Here is a 17,924-nt window from a genome sequence, read left to right on the forward strand (position 1 = left end):
CGATTAATTTTATTGTTCGATCACCTTTTACAGTCTCGGTTGTGGTCCTTAAACGCGGCACCGCATATGGTGCGTGCCGCATGATGCATCCACCGTCGTTAAATGAATATTGGTAGAGCGCTGCATCTGTAGAGTGTGAAATGCTTGCTTTAACAGCGCTCGCGCTGTGTGAGCGATGAAATTCTCGCTGCATCACTGCTTTAAATTAGAACATCTTCAAAGAATGATCAACTGTCCCTAAATAATCGTCGACAGTGTGCACGATCGTAAAACTCATTAGTGAAATATATTGTTAGAATTAATTGCGAAGCCGTAAATGTAGCTTTTCTTGATCAATTAATAAGACTGGATCAATTAATTAATATGGATTTTGAATGTTTTATGCACACCAAACATTTACGACAAAGGTTTTTGTTTTTTTCTGAAGAATTGTTCAATAATAAGCTACAACTGCTTCAAACGGCATTAGCAAAACTTCTAACCCATTGCAACGATGAAATGTCGAATGAAGTCTAATGACTCAAATTCATAATCAGCTAAAAAACCAACCAACTAGTAATAAAATTTATTAGCGTGGTTGTTCAATTTTAAAATCGTCCAGAATAATGAATAATCAAGGCACAAAATGTAATCCGCCTGAATATGGATAAACTGAATATTATTTATCGCATACCTTCACAACAGCAACGGTTTCAGAATCTTTCCCCCTTTACATGATACGATACGTTAAAATTTGAATATCGTTATGTTTTGGTCGAACCTCTCGAGCCTTTGCTGCACAGGATACAAAGGATATGTATGTGCCTGCCTTGCAGCTGTCGTTTCTCATTGAACCATATCTGTTCTGTTGATTGCATTTCTGCATTAACGCACACCCTACAACACACCTGCATGATTCTACCCAGCACACACAGATCCTTGCCGGCAGCATGTGATCTGAAAAAGCGTGCCGAAATGTAGCGTGCCCCCTTTGAGTAACGTATCCATCCCCCATTACCCATAGACCACGAAGTTACGCCTCAAGTGCTTCCGGGAGTGCCGGAAGTATGTCACCCCCGTAATTTCGATTTCACCAACAACCTCCCTTGGTTGTTGCGTTTGACTTTGACAGCAGCGGGCCTTAACTGCAATGTTTCTCCGCTGCCTTTGCGCAGGACTTGCGAGGACCATATGTTGAACAGACGAATATTTGTCGCTCGTTGTCGAGCACAATTAAACGAGAGGTCCTTTCATAAAAATAGGGGAACTCATGCTTTCCACACGCGCGCCTGAAATCAACAGGGTGTCGTTTCCGGCTTGTCGTGTTTCCTAGAACGTGTGATTACAGCCCCATTCTATGGTGTTTTATGTTTGATGTGCCAGCCCACATGATCAATCGAGACCCCTTGAATTTGGCGAGATAAAATTATTTTGCGCAAAGGCATTTATCATTACAGTCGCTAATTTTACGCTGTTTTGAGGGGTCGGTGCTAATCGAGCCCATCTGAGACCATAAAGGCGTGGCATCAGCTCAATCATGGTCTATGGTTCCAGCGTGAAACTGTTCTGCCATGCCCTTCGATGGACGGTAGAGTGCAAGATGAGAGAGAGCGAGAGAGCACAAGCGATTCTTGTTGTTAATCGGTATTTTGTTGCGAATGAACAGCGACAGCTTTCATGCTGTATTGTTGGAATAACCGAAGCATAATATTACAAGCCACAAGCACCATATCTACCAGACCGCATAAAATAAGCGATTTGGCGGAATTCTCCAAGAAAAGGGTATAAACAATACGTATGGTTGCATCCGCACGTTGCACAGTATCACAAAACCGCAAAGAGGTTCATGAACTTGGCAACAGGAACATAATTATACTTTTCCCCAACAGCAACTGCACTCGCGGTCGATACAGAAACTATGTGTAGTTGCAGAAATGAGCAAGATGTAAGAATATTCTGAAAGCGAGAGAAGAAGCTAAGAATGCTAATTAATATCAGAGCTACATAAGAAATCGATAAAGCAAAACATAAACTACATCAGGTCGCTCGAGCAGAACGAAAAATACATTTTTCTACGATAGTGCACTTGGCGAATGGGCTTAATGCGCAGTCAAGCACGCCAGATGTGTATGCATTGCTGTTCTGCTTGCCTGATATCAATCATATTAGAGCTCTAATACGATTATTTCTGAAGATTATACTCTTAGATTTTATATTAATTTAGTAAACATTAAAACTCAACTAAGATCACATTTAATCAAACAAATCCTTATTTAAGAAAGTTCGTAAGCCCTATACACCTCACTACATAAATTCGGAGCCAATCGTTACACACGGTTACACAAGATGATCGCACAGGCAAAGAACCCCTTTCTGATTTCCGGCCAAGAACAACAACAAAAAAAAAAACGAGTTCCAGAACGCAAATAGCTTCGGAGGTAATGAGTTTAACAAGAGGCAACAAGAGCCGACAGACGGCCTAGCTAATGCATGCACGGTTAAGATTTAATACGGGCTTCATCATCTCCTTCGGGTCCTAATTGAACCGAAACGCTTACGAAAGCACTTGAGCGTGTGGGTCTTGCGCATAAGAGCGCTTATGGTGTAATAGGAGTTCCAACATCCGGTAGAGCACGTGTTTCTGGCGGAGGAAAATATTTCTTACTTTCGAACTCGCTAATGGTTGTCCCCATACCTTACAACCATTTGTTGAATTATCGATGATCGAGGATATTTCCTTTAATATTTTAAATGTGATTATTGAAACTTATTTGTAATTTTGTATAGAATTTGTATGGTGTTCTTGTACATTGATACACATTTTGTAGAATGCGACCGTACACCCAATTCCGAACCGCTCCCTAAATATTAGTGTACATCCTTGGCACGCGCATCTGCTTAACCGCTTATGCAGGGTTTACGTTTGCTGCACGGCATCGAATGTAACTTAATATCTTTGTTTGCTCTGCGACCCATCGCAACAGAAGGTGCGTTACCCTTCGAAATGAACCCATGTGCCTATTTCATAAATCACTACCAGGATTCATTTCTGGCGTAATTGTACCATTAGAGCTAACGGACGTTTTGTTTGCGCTGTCGTCTAAAAGTTTTGTCACTGTCCACCCAAACCAAATCTGTAATACGATCCGTGCCACTTACGCCGTGTGTGGAAGCGAGTGAATATTACTATTGGTTTTGTTTAAAAGCGAGTTGTTTAATTGATCAATATCAACACTGCATGAAGTCTACGTCTCCTCATTCTTTAAAAATGACACAGGCCCGCCCAACATGCAGTGAGAACCATCGCGTTTGAACCAGTGTATTCAGCTGTCCGATACCCATCATAAACTGCAACCAATTGTGAATATTACTTGTGGGGTGTATTTTCTCTTCACTAGAACGAATCGAATCACCCTTTGGCAAATCACCAAGATACTACACAGCTTTGCTTTTAGCTCTTGTGTGCCTTCAAGCATGACCACTGTTGCTGTTGCCGCATACCTTCGCGAAGCTGTCGGCAACAGAACCCACCAGTTTTTTTCACCCAAACTCAAACAGATCCTCAAATTTGACCGTGACTCTTGCGGAAGCGTCGACAGCGTCGGCGCGTAGGAAGTTTTAATAATGTAACCCATTTAAATTAAATGTTAGAAAAAAAATGGTGCCCAAAGCGAGGCGGGATTGATCGTGTGGGGGTGTAAAATAAAATAACATTCTCTCACACTGCTCGCCAGAATATTTGCCTGTGAAGAGCAACACAAGAACAGAGAACGATATAAGCGTTTTTGGTTGAAAACAATATCTTAACCTGAAACTTTTCGCTCATCCGCTTGTTAAACTTCATTAGAAATTAAAACTGTTATGTGAAGAAATTTGTGAGAATCTAGACCGTTTGTAAGTCGGTTGATTTGTGTGACAGTGTAACGCTGCCGGTTAATCGCACGCAGTCATATTCCTGGAATAATCCTACGCAAGATTCGGACCGTGTAGAGAGGGAAAAAAGCCGTGGGAAAATAATTTGGATAGGAATTTCCATTGTCGACCGAACCGACCAAAGCGGCTGCTGTTGCTGCTGCTAAATTTGTGGTCAGACGCCATGGTGCCCAGACCACAATGCTGTTTTTGCCTGTCGAGGGAACAAAAATAAAAAAAAAACGCTGCTGCTCCCATCAGTCAACGATTTTTTTAATGTCTTTATTTTCACATGTCACCGTTCCGTGACGTATAATCTCGGTAACTCTTTGTTTTGGCCGTTTTGCGATACAGTAGAACGATGATGTTACAGATACGGACGCTACCAAACTGCTGTGCATAAATTAGATGCCACAACAAAAAGCCCAGTACCCAAATCAAAACTCTTTCCTTTTACATGGCCCATGGTGGCCAAAGGTTTGACAGAACAGCTGCTTCCTCCTTCGGACCGATCCACAGAAGCGAAGTTAAAGATTGGAATTTCGTCCAGCAGCAAGTGAGGTTGCATTTGAGTGGCTTCTTTCCGGCATGCTGTAATTAGCTCAATTTGACCTTGTTGAGCTTTTATGGGACCCGCACGAGAAGGCGCACAGCATTTACTTGCGGATGGAGCAGGAAGTACTTTCGAAATCCTATATTTCCGTTGTGTCGTAAAGCATTGCAAACCAATCAGAACACAGTCCCAACTTCACATCCCTCACATCATCCCTCAGCCGTGCTCAGCTTTTCTTTATGATTTAAGCTTCGTCCAGTGATTCTTTTAGCTGCAGCACTTCTTCTCACAGACGCTCCTCGATCGTTTGGGACTCTCTTGGCTGAGATTTTCGACTGGTTTCACATTGCGACCCCTCCATAATAAAACGGTACGGTAATATGAAAGAAACTTACCGTCGCGTAGTCCTTCTGCGATGTCACCATATTTGGTACCGGCTGGCTCACGATTAAATTATTCTCTCTGCCGCAGTGGACACAGGATCGTGTAGGTGGGCGCACAAAGCAGCGAGCGCGAGCGTTCGGTTCCCGCCATTTGGATGTGCCAAAACGTTGTCCATTGCATGACGACGACGATCAGTTTCGGATCGGTGCGAACCGAAGGAAAAGAAGATGAATGGAAATACATTATTATACTTGGAGTGTGTTTTTTCGTCCCCACTGGACGAAGGAGATTTGAAGCTCGAGTGTGTGATGCGCGTGATGTGAATAATATGGAATATTTGTTGGCTGGAAGGCTTACTGCCTTAAGTATCGCCCACTCGCCCCACATCCAAATATGTATGATGGAAGGCACAACATTATCTAGCCATTTTATCAACCGTCCAAAGTTCGAGACTGCTACAAATGGGTGGCACTCTGATCGTTTCGATCGAAATAGAACCCTCGACCGAACCTGATCGATTTTGACTGGCTGCTTGGGTTAGTGAGCTTAGTTTTGTTGATTTGGTTTCTACCTGTTTTAATCACCCCTCAAATACCTTTCCAAATTAAGCGACTGTGCTAAAATGAACCCGTTTACTAGTATACACATTCCTTACTCCTACGAGAGTCTCCGGTCGTCTGGTGGTGGTGGTGATGTTTCCATAATTGTCAACTAGCCAAATTAAGGTCAGGTGACGCGGTGGTTCCACACAGTAAAGCTATTTTTCAGCAGTGAAAATGTGTAAATTTTTCCACTTGCATATTTACGATCGTCCTAATGAATGAACATCGTGACATGTGGAATTAAGAGCGTGTTTTTTTATAATAACTTGTTCAAATTGTGCCACGGAGCACAATCAAATACTAATGCATCAGTGTGGGAGTTCTTGAAGCCATATTACTATCCAATAGTTTAGGACATGATCATGAGACTTTAAATAGAAATAAGTCTATTAAAAATGCATGCAAAACGTTTTCCGCGATCACTCCATGTACTTTACTCTTACCTTATAATCTGCAGCAATTCTGAACGGATTCGGGCCGTGTTGGCCATGTTTTCAATCGCTGACATTTTAAACCTTTGCCACACTCTAATGCACTCGCTTAGTAAAACACACCTTACAACACACCCACTGTGTTCACCACTGCATCAACACACTCACACAGCCAGGGAAACTCAAGTCTAGCGCTAAAACAATCCACTTGGGTTGGCAAATATTGAACCCAATATCCCCAGCGTAGGACCGAAATTTCACCATCAACAGCAGCAGCACCACCGAGCGAGACTGCACAACAGGCGATCGTGAAGAATAGTAAACAACTGATGATTGTGGCATTGCAGCAGGCAGTGTGCCCGATGCACCGCAAAGTAATACGGTTGTTTTTGATGCAACCGAGAGAGAGCGAGTTCAGAGGTTCATGTTCCTGCCACGGCTACCACAGCTGCACAGCACTAGTTTGCGTCTGTCTCTCGGTGTGCGATTACCGTAGCCGATGCGAGCCGCCAATCTGCAAGACAACAAGTTGTTGCTGTTGCGTTGCCACCGGAGTGAGCCTTTGCCGATCGCAGCCCGTTGTCGCCGTACCGACACGAACAGGTACAGGTGTGGTCAAAAACTGTGCACGAATGGAACAAGAAAAAAAAAAGCTTGAATGCAAAATGTGTGGACTACTGTGGTACGAGCAGAATTGGAAAGGTTTTTTGAGCATAGAAATAGACCTGGGGTTTGAACTTGGATTCCGGCAGTGTATGGTAAGGTGCCAACCGCAAGCGTGCTGTTGGTTGGTGCTGCACTGTAAACAGCACATTGTGGTTATGCGTATGCATTTGTTTGTCGCCGATGGGTACCTGCTCTGTCCCGATTCCCTAGACTCGTTCTGAGACAATGTCCATCCATCCAACCATCCATCCATCCATCCAGCCATCCATCCATCCATCCATCGTGCCATGGAGCGTACGCGCATCCTCTCTCACCTCCACGGTAATAATAATTCCCATGTCAAGCATTATTATACTGCATTTATACTCCTTCTTCGCTAATTACTAGCCGGTTGCGGTGGGTACCTGCTGCTCGAGTGGTCCCTGTCATGCGTGTATGCGTACTGCCCTTTTTTCCTTTAATGCTGGATTGCAGCAGAACCGCTTTCGTATGTATCTTCGCCGTTTGATTCTGTTCTTTGTGTCAACCTGCGCTGTGTTAAAACCAGTTGCTGGTGCCCTCGGTTGAAGCAACAGGCATATATCCTCGAACGTCGATCGACTAAGCAGCGCGTACAGTGCGACACAGTTTAGCCCACGATATTCTATTTGCTTCAATCGTTTTGATCCCCGATAAAGCCTCCCCGAAGCCGTGGCCGGCTACTTGTTACCGTCTATGCAACCCCATTTTTTTAATGACTCGTTCTCATCGGTTTCTAGGTGGGTTGGTCCGCTCGGTTAGGCTTTCAATCGGGACACTAAGACGCTAATTCTTCGGTCCCGGTCGGAACGTAAACAAACCAAAACCCCTGGCCACTACGTACCGAAACGGGTGAAACAATAGAGATTCCGTGCGAAAAGCATTAAAAGTAAACAACGAACTTCCTATATTCGGATGTTGGCACGTGATATGAAATCCCAAACGGCGGTACGGAAATACCCTTCGCCGCAGTCAAGATACGCATCCGCTGGTGCGCGTTCCCACGGAATTTCTAGATCTTTTTTAAAGGTGCTTTTGGCAAAAGAAGTTGGTTTGTGTGTTAAATATCTTTAGCGTTTTTGGGATTTAATTTGTGATGATATGTACACGCGGGAGCCAGATTAATACAATTGTTGTGCTCGAATCGGGCAGCACGATGGGGCATAAGATGTAATGCGATCCACACTGGATGAATGCTCTGCAACCTGTTGGGGTGTGGAAATGGATTCGAGCTGTAGATTAGCCAAAACTAGATGCTAATGATCCGAGCGGAAAAGGAAATGCGCGTACATGCTTGTTGGTACAAGTAGAAATTCTTGTTTTACTATGCAAACATCGTTTCATTCACATTGTTGAAGTTCCTTTCGAAATTGATATGTACGGTGTAGGTAGAGTTATCGTCGACGCCGGACTCGCGCATTTGCTGCTCCTTCTTCATGATTCCAACTCGTCCATAAAGAAGATAAAATGAAGCAAATAACGGTATGCACGGTAAACTGGGTATTTGCTTATGGTTTGAGCAGGAGTTCCTTGAGTGCAACTCGTGTTATTACAATAATCAAAATGAAGTCATAATTAATAATTAAGTCTTTGATATCAAAAATCACATCATGATTTCAGATAAAGTTATTTTCGTTCAGCTAGAAATAAAAGAATAGATCTTGTTGGAAAGATGTCCAAGGAAAATTCTACATTCCACAGGAATAAAACAGCTCTACAAGCTGAAATTTCGTTCAAGTTTGAATGCGTTCTACGCCTAAAGACTTCCTATAATTATGCATTTTTTAAGACTACCATAAGACACTTCCCAGAATTTCTTCAAAGAAAATCGAAGAATGATAATTATTTCCATGAACCATTTAAGGCACGAGAGGGCACACTTTTACTGCATTCAAACAATCGGACGATCAATCAAACAGTCGTGACAGATTGATCGTGTCAGTATACAGTTTTAAATTAAATTTACATATCAGCTGCATTATTTGTAGCTGTTCATCTGGTCGATTAATGGTAAAGAATATGGAACGAAATACGACGCGTGTGCTGGACGCGCTCCTAAGCTCTACTCGTCCGTCCCTTCCACAGACCATTGGCGTACGCCTGGAACGGAAGCATGGGGTGCCCTGCTTACGATGATGGTGGCATACTGATGAAACTTTAACCCTTACTTCCTTTTCGCTTTCGTGTTCTTGTACGCTTCGTTCTCGCGCCCTTCCGTTCCGTATGGTGTCGTACCAAAGCCCGCATCGCGTCAAACTTAACCCAAGACCAACGCTAACGCATCAAGCCCACCAACGTGCATGGCACGTGTAAATTTGTGGCCCGTCCACCAGAAGGACCCGAACGCGTTGTCTGTTCAGGCTGCTCGAGTTGTTCGAGATGGAGATGGCGTACAGAGAGTGGGGAAAACCCCGTGGATGGGATATTATTAAATTCAATTTTTAAACTGATTGATTACTTCGCCGGTCACCGGATATTTGGTCGCCACGACTCTGCGTACACATTCCATTTTTGGCCCCGGAGTTGCCCCCACGATCCAATGCGCAGTACGACCAACGGGACAGCGATGCGGAGGTCTAGTGTTAATTTTGACACTCTTCCATACCATCCGGCTGGTCCTGGTTCCATTCCATTGGAGATGAAGTGAAGCAGGAAAGACAACAGGAAAATAAAATATATGATTGATATCTCGCCTGTGTGTGTGGTGTCATCGTGGTGCGTAAACAAATCGCGCTCAACACTGATGATCCGATGATGTCTATGGATAGATTTCGATCGAAGTAACCGATGCCGAGGGTGTTGATCATTAGTTACGTTTTGCTAGTTTCGAATAGAGAAGGTGGTACAACAGCTCAAGAATGGATTCGAAATTTCAACCGCCATGCAAATACTTTCTGCACGATGAAGTCGTTATCCACAACGATGAGTCTAGTGCGTGGGTTATCGTCCATGGCACAGTCATAGACATTACTCCGTTGTTTAGTGCGGGCACAGGCAAATGCCCCTTAAAGAAGGTCTTTGCATTTTTGAGGACATTTCCAGCGAAATGGCGATAAGTCTGTAGCCTCTCACTCTGTATTTTATATTCCACTCCTACCGTTCTCCTACAGACTCTGCAGTGGCTGCTAGCATTTGCGGGCAAAGATTTAAGCCCGTTCTTCCATAACAACGAGCTTAGACCCATCGAGCGTACCAACCCGAGCGGAGAACGGGTTCCGGTCTTTGTGCCCTGTTTGGAGCGTAATCCTGCCACCGGGCTCTACTGGTACCGTGATCCGGGTCTGGTCATTGGACGCATAACATTCCACCCATGCCCGGTGAAAATTATCAACACATTGACATTCCACGCGACGGAAATGATCGTTTGTTACGAAGATACGATCGGTGACGTGCGGGAAAAGTACTTGCGCTACAACGACAACGCAAAGCAGTACGAATGGCGCAAAGATCTGTCGGAGGTAGGTGTCTTCCAGTCAGTCCGCACAGTGTACAATATCGATCGACTCACTTCTTCTCCGGCTCAGGGTTCGGAGGTTGGCAGGCTACAAATGGATAGGACACTTACTGAAAACGGATATCAGGTAAATCTGCGCGCCCCAGTACCGGTAATTTGGATTTTTTACATTCTCCCTCCGGGCACAACGGACACAACGGATGATACGCGCTATTCTTCCGCCAAATGTAGCCCAGTGAACGAACAACCAGCATCATCAGATGGGAGACAGTCGGTACGGTCCGCTGCCTCGAAGTGAAAAACAAAGTATCAACTCAACCACAAAGACAAATTCTGTGTGCCTGAGCGAGATCGGTGGGGTATGCGAAAAAAAACGGAAGTAAAATTACAATATAATAGAAATTCTTGAAATTTTTCCGGAGACCTGCTTTTCACCGTTCCACCAGTGCTGTGTGTGTGTGTGTGTGTGTGTGTGTGTGTGTGTAACGTTGAGCGGCAGACAACCTTCACCGCAACGCAAGTAAGTAGTTCAGAAGGAGGAGGTGTTGTTTTGCCTATCCATCTCCCGCCTGGCATTTCATCTTGTACGTCTGGGCTTTGTGCTCGCTGTTTAGCTTTTCTGTTCTCATCATCAACTGTTTCGGGGGTACCGGCTGGAATGTCTAACTTTCCTCCTCTTTTCCCACCATTTTCCCGCGTTGATATATGTGTCTGCAGGTGTTTCTCCGCTTTGCGACAACGGCAGTAGCTAAAAGGTGGACTGTGTGGACTGGTGGCTTTGTTGACTGTTTACATCTAATGCGTCTCACCTTAATTTATGTCCGAGCGTTTGTGTGGAGTACCTCAAATATGTGTCTCAGTAATTATCATCATTCCAAATATCGCTTGCCGAGACCTACTTTGAAATGCAACAAAATTTTGTCAATTAATTTCGAGCAAATGGAATGGAATGGAATGGAGATGATTTTAGGATACATTTCAAATAGTTGGTGCTTGTATGAAACATGATCTGGACGAGATTTTATAGTAAATTGAATGTGTTTAGGTGTTAATTACTGGATGTTCTATATCGCTCTACCAAAGCGGATAAGTCTCACACTTGGCTGAAATCTTTCAACCCCCTTTATATTGGTTTAATGACCTGCAAGCCCATCCCGGCAGCATAATGATTTACTAGATTTTATAATACCATCTGGTTGGACAGTCAGTCCGGATGGGATACACGGTCCTGTCGTGCATAGAGTGTTACCGCTTTCACCTCTGATTAATACTTAATAGCGATTAGCTTAGTGCAAGACTTGAGTAAAATAATACATTTTCTCGTTTCTCCTATGGTTTTTGCAAAAAAAATTATATTTACACACAAATTACAATATTTAGTACTTTTAAACATTAAATAGAAGTATTTTTACTCAAATACATTTAACGCGACGGCTCGTATGCTCGATAAAGTTAAATTATCTTCGTTTACCCTTTTTATTCTTGCAGCAATACGGCCAGGCCGTCCTTCATGAATAAAAAAACCCTTATTATATTACTCAATCATATCATACCTCATAATTTGATAAGCATTTTTATGTTACAGTTGAAAGTTTTCAACACTTTAGTTTAGTTACACTTAGTCCAATACCTATCAGATTTGTTTTCTCAGCAATATTTTAAATCCAGCTTTAAACACACAATTTATAAGGCGTTATGGAATAACTCACGAGATGATACAACAATCAGCGACAGATGATAAACGTTTACATTTTGGTTGATGCTTCTCTCGTTCGATGGATAACACATGACCAATCATATTGCTAGAAATTGCCTGTCACGCGTGGGTCTAAATTAGCACGTCAATTTACTTCAACCCGCAGCCAGCTCTAGCACCCCATATGCTCTCAGCATTCAAGTGACGATCCATACCCGTGGCAACGAATCTTCAACAGCCAAAAATTCAACCGAGAAGCCGATTGCACCTTTCAGCATCCTTCATTAAAAAAATGGTGGCCTGCTGCCCGATGGGCGCCAGGTGCTTTCGGACGAATCGATTTCTTTCGAAGGCTTTTCTACAACGTTGCCGTGTGCGGTGTACAACATTCCGGTTTGGTGTATTCGTCGCACCCACTCGCGCTTTACCGAAGATAAATGGACCAAAAGCGTATCTGCCAGCTAACAAGCGGTTACGGACGCCTGGGACCAGCACCGGCACGGGGACCAAGGTACGAACAATCTCGAAAACAAAACATACAAACTTTGCCGCAACGCACAGCCACCAGGCCGGCCTGTGAAACTTATCCTGCTGACGCGCTCGGACCGACCGAGCGATATCCAGCATCGTGTGCAAGCATACACATCCTTTGAACCGAAACATCTGCCGCACTTGGCAGCAAGGCCGCAATCGGCTAAGCCAACTGTACCCTGCACCAGTTTAGCCATTCACTCACAATGACGGGTTTCCTTTTTTTTCGGTGCACCCGGATTTACGTGAAGATTTTCAGCTCTTTGCAAATATGTTTCTTCCTTATTTTTTGGTTCATGGTGTTTGTAAGCAAATATTTCCTGCTCCTTTTATAATTCCCGTAGATGGGTAGCAGCTTGAAGTTGAAAATTCAAATATATAGTTAATTTGAAGCACACAAATCGTTTATTGTCAAAAGTATTTTTTGTGATATTCGTAAACATATGGCCTGTAGTGTTATGTTTGTGCATCACGATTAAAAAGGATGATCAAAACATAACCTCGGAAGGAATGCTCGAAGCATATCTACCAAAGATTTAACCCACACCGAAGAGGAAAGAAGCGTAGAAAGAGAGAACGAGCCAAATCATCTCCACAGATCTCTTACACACGGAACACACACGTGTGCCGCGTCCAAACGTCCCAGTCGTCGGTATCAAAATCGGCACGCGACAGCTGCAAGTTTTTCACTCCATTTTCACTGTGCTTCTTCTATCCTGTCGTTTACTTTCCGACCAGTTTTCAATAAATACGGTCTACGGTTGCCGACAGACACATCGCAACGCAACGAAATGATCCTCGTTTCTGCCACAGGATCGTTCCATCAGGGTCCCAGCAGCATCCTCGCACCATCTTTAGCCTGACGTGTGGTGGCTGCCGTTGAAATGGTTCCTATGGACGGACGAGCTGCCGGTGGTGCCTCCCGCTTTTATCCAACGCGATCCTTTTATTTATGGCTTGGGCCAGGACAGCAACTATGCGCTAGATATTTGGTGTATAAAAACGTTAGGATGTGCTTTTGCTTTTTTGTGTGATGTTTATCGGCCGGCTAACTCAATTATTAGCTGCCCGTATTGAATGTCCTTCCTGGTGGTGTCCTGCCAGATGGACGTGTGTTGTCGTCGACAAATTTTAAAATGATGTTTTATTTGTTTTATGTTTTATTGTACGTTTATGGCCGTTTGCTCGTCTATTAGGAAGATCAGATCTGCCTCTGAATATTGAAATAATTTATATCTTCTTCTTAAAGGCGTTTGTCCCTTGTCTTTCTTAGTACAGCATGCCGAGCAGCTGGCTTTCTAAGAGTTTTATCTCTCTTGGTCCAATAGTCTGTTATGGATGTGGTGATCAGATTTCGGTCGAGATTTCAACATAGACCGTTCGTGGTAATCGTTATATTTTATCGACATGTTTGTCTCTAATTTTCAACGTTTATTGTATTGGCGTATGCTTATGTACGTGCGAGTATAATTAGTAATCTATTTGTATGTTTTTCTATTTGAATTTACTAATGAACCAAGTCAGATAGCCTCACATTTTTAGACTGTATGAAGCTATATGTTTTCTCTGTTCTTCAAATGAGATTTAAATATATTCACGGTAGCTTTTTTAACCAAGTTCTTATATTTTATTTTATTTTTATTGCAGTTTTTAAAAAAAATTAAATCTGATATTTTCTGATATGAGTATCTGATATTTTCAATACGTGATCAGTAATCAACCGTTAAGGTTGAATTTCAATTCGAAAAAGCAGCATGCAATGTTGCACCAAACATGTCGACACAAGTTGCACGCTAGTGATGGCCATAAGACTTCCCACTGTTACAGTGCCCTACATTCCTATAAGCGGGATGTTGTCGTGCAATGCGTCATTGAAACGTTAAGGTGCATTTTCACAGCTCGGAAAAAAATGTTTTCCATCTACAGTGTATTGTGAACTATTTTTCGCTAAATTAGCTCTGTATCACACATTATCTAGAATTGCTGTTATAATAGTAACCCCGCAGTTACGCTTGATTCAATTAATTAATTAATTGATTAACTAAATTAAATTAATTAAATTAAATTAAATATTATTCTTCTTCTGCTTCTTTGGCCTAACGACCTCTTAGGTTATGTCTGCCATTTCTGGCTTCTTCTTCTTCCTTGGCAGTACAACTTCGAAAGGTCTCGGCCTGCCATTTCTGACTTTCTGTGACATGATTTTACCGGTTGACTACCTTTGCTGACAACCTTAGCCCTACGGCCGGGGAGGCGGTCCGGATGGGATTTTAGGTAATCAAGCTACCTGAATAGTCCGTGCTACGTAAGGAGGATTTGATTAAAATAGGATATGATCCTCGATCCTGCCGTGTGAAGAACGGAGCCGCTATCCCCACAACAATATGACCTCCTCTAACGCCCCACCTATCTTACTAGTACTTCTTGTCAATTTATACTATATGAACAGTTAGCATGGCGGTCCGATTGCTGAAGCGAAAACGGCGTGCGGGCTTCTAACGGCAGGACCCGGAATCAAACAATAATTCGTTTCGTTCTCCTGCGTCCTTAGCCTGTTGCCGATATCTTCGAATCCTCTCACAGTCTAGCGTCTTCATCTGCCAATTCAACTTCGGTCCAACTGGGGCCAATCGGGCCATTCTCACGGCATAACCAGCCCACCAGAGCCTGACAAGTTTAATTAGCTGCACGATGGTGGTATCATCATACAGCACATATAACTCTTCCATAAGTTCTTCCACACATACGAGGCCAAAAATCCTTCTGAGCATCTTTCTCTCGAACATCAGTTTTGGACAGAGTCCATGTTCCAGAAGTGCAGATGAGTACAAGTGCAAAATTTTCCAGTATCGTCTCAGTTTTGTTAGTCGCGCCAGGTATTTTGAAAAGTTTGAAAGTCATCCATCTCGAAAAAAAAGAGAAAAAAAGCATTTTTGTTTTTGCTTTAATGTGACTCAAAATTGTTTTATGATTAGGTTCACTAACTTGTTATTGCCATGGCCGCTTCTCACAAATCTTGAGATAATCGTTACAACTGTCCTTCCTAACACTTTCTTTTTAAGCGTTTATAACTGTTTCTTTACGCTTTCGCATACTAACCTAGGAACAGAGCTGTAGTACACCAACCAAGATCTTCCTGATCTCTTAAAAAAAGACAAAGTTCAACTAAACCAATTACTATACAACACTATTTCGTTTCTTGCTCTGACTGAGTGAAATTAGCATAAATGACATCGATAGTATAAATCTTTTGCTAAATTGCTAAATTGCTATGCTATATATTAACAAATATTGTAGTATTATATTTATGAATACTACTTTTGCTAACATAACCTACATTACATTTACTCTTGGTCCTGACAATTTGGCACTTGGTTCTTATTTTCATAACAGCCACTAATTCACTACCCACGTAAAGACCAAAAGACTGCATCATTTTCTTTAATGCTTCACGTGATCAACCTTTTTTTTCTCATCCAAAACCCAACATTACACATCACAATGTCAATAAAAAGATATAAAAAGCCCATCAGTCACCATGTCCACGGGCTAGGCACCGGATTCAAGCAACAAGTAGTGGTGCCATGACGAATGAAGCGAACGCAAATCGTTGTTTTTAAATCGTGAAAGTTTCGAATGGCCGTGAAAGAACCGCAGCCCACGGTTGGCTGAATGCCGTCCATGTGCATGGGACATTTCAACGAAACAGTCCGGCAAAGAGTAATGTGACACAAAAAGAGATAAATCCATGCTTCTTATCAAAAAAGGTACGTATGTCCGGGAGTCGTTTCCTTGCAGCAGCTCCGGGATGGTTTCAATAATAAATAAGGTGCCTATCTTTTGTTTCCTAGGTACTGTATGTTTCGAGTCTACTGAAAACAAAACGATAACGAGCGTACCTGGCACTAACTACGAGCGTACCGTGCTGTGCCATGTACGTAGCAGCCATTGCACGAGGCGGACCTGGCAAAGTGGCCGGAACAATATGCCTTCCGGTAGCTGACGAACGGAGATGATCCCGTTGGCCAAGAAGGTGGCCGAGATTCGAGACTATACATCATCCTCTCCGCTCTCCGCTGCTATCGCCAGCATCGGCACTCGGCGTAGGTGTGGAGAGACTTTTCATCTATTAACCGCACCTGCAGGATGTCCTGCCCGTTTGCCTCGGCCTAGGCCTCAATTCTCCGAACCGTAATTCGTTCTATTTCGGACGTTTAGAAAGATGCACGTACCCTATTTGCATACTGTTCAAAGAGCAATGCGAATCAAGCCCCTCATTACAGGTAACCTTTCATCGATAAATACTCCGGCCCTTCGCATCACGAAGATAGTGACACACGCCGGTTTAATTAATGGACATGGCGTGTAGCACCACGCCATTGCGAACTTCATGATAAGCTTCGGCTAACCAATGCTAATAGCGAGTTAGATAACGAACTTGATAACTTGGTGATAGTCAGAATCTTGGCCAAGCGGGGCTCCGTTTATTTTTGGCCATATGCCGCCAGCAGGGTGATGACATGTTGCCTTGCTTCCCGCATCCTTTCGCCCCTGCTCCCCCCACCTCCATCATCACTCACCGTACGCAAATAAAAAGTAATCCTGGTCGATGTCATCCGAGCGCGCTGCTAGCACATGTCGCGAGCCATCCGGCGTCGGTATGCAGAAACGTATGATTATTGATTTCGGAGAATGATTTGCTTCGTTTTGCAACATCTAATGGTCCAATTTGGCTAACCGCAGGGTTTGTAAATGTTGGGCGTACTACATGATACACTCATTTCGAACTACACGCGCCACGTTCACGCGTAGGACAATCAATTGCGATGATTCAATTATTGCACCGCAGTGCGATTTCTAAGCTTATCGCAACGCAACGCATTGAAGGCAATGTAATAAAATTCCCGGCCATTCACTGGTACTTGAAAGGACCACAAAATAGAGAGCTTTCGCCAAAAGGTACCATTAATCGAGCAAATAGCAGCATCACGGCTTAATCATGGTGTCATAATTGTCGTCGAGACTGAATTAGCTCTAGAGCACTATTAGTAATCAGTATCAGTATCAGTAAAAATTGTAATACATTCTTAAAAGAAACTATAAATATGCTTAACAGAGCCCTAAAAGGTTGACAACACACAACACTAATCTGACTCATTAACGAATGACCAAGAGTCGATCAGACTTGCAGTAGTGCCATTTATGTTATTATTTTTTTTTAAAGCAATATTCTGTCCGTTTCCATTTTATTTGCTCGTTAAAAGCTAATTTAATGATTTCAACAAACTGACCGACAAAAAGTTGAGGTGCCCCAATAATTGTGAACTACTTTTTCCACTATGTACCATTCAGCCGTACCCAACACATTTCGGGCTTAAAACGCTCCCGGCGGTCAAGCCTCAAATCACTCAGTTTGTTTTCTCCATAATGATAATTTTATAGTAAAAATTTACCCTTTAACTTAACCCTTCCATTGCCACAACTGTTGCTTAGCTCGCGCACTAATTATTCTCGCAACTCTTCACAGCTACACAGCAACGCCGCGTGATGGCGAAATCCACAAATCCCCTCAAAAATCCTATTGGAATTAAATTCCACATTCAGTCATTGCGCCCTGTTACCAGCGGCCACTGTTGCAGCAAAACGGGCCCAACAACAACCGTGGTGTTCCGCGAGACGATCGTCTTTCTTCGGTTCA

The 17,924-nt window shown here is 43.1% G+C and overlaps 2 protein-coding genes across 2 annotated transcripts in view; one reads left to right on the forward strand and one right to left on the reverse strand.

The window, feature by feature from the left end:
* The window catches only part of LOC118508928 (TNF receptor-associated factor 4), a 31,555-nt gene extending 25,129 nt beyond the window's left edge, over positions 1-6,426 (reverse strand). The window contains exons 1-2 of the mRNA XM_036048835.1: positions 5,874-6,426; positions 4,840-4,906 (exon numbers count right to left, since the gene is read on the reverse strand). Coding sequence (XP_035904728.1) covers positions 4,840-4,906; positions 5,874-5,938 — 132 coding nt within the window. The 5' untranslated portion in view covers positions 5,939-6,426. The remainder of the gene's footprint in view (positions 1-4,839; positions 4,907-5,873) is intronic.
* Positions 6,427-9,319: 2,893 nt separating this feature from the next.
* Positions 9,320-10,420, forward strand: LOC118508931 (cytochrome b5 domain-containing protein 1). Its single transcript, XM_036048839.1, has 3 exons — positions 9,320-9,559; positions 9,656-10,003; positions 10,070-10,420. The coding sequence occupies exons 1-3, from the start codon at positions 9,404-9,406 to the stop codon at positions 10,295-10,297; spliced, it is 732 nt and encodes a 243-aa protein (XP_035904732.1). The 5' UTR covers positions 9,320-9,403; the 3' UTR covers positions 10,298-10,420.
* The last annotated feature ends 7,504 nt before the right edge of the window (positions 10,421-17,924 follow it).

Source organism: Anopheles stephensi, chromosome 3, assembly GCF_013141755.1.
Source record: "Anopheles stephensi strain Indian chromosome 3, UCI_ANSTEP_V1.0, whole genome shotgun sequence".
Taxonomy (NCBI): Eukaryota; Metazoa; Arthropoda; class Insecta; order Diptera; family Culicidae; genus Anopheles; species Anopheles stephensi.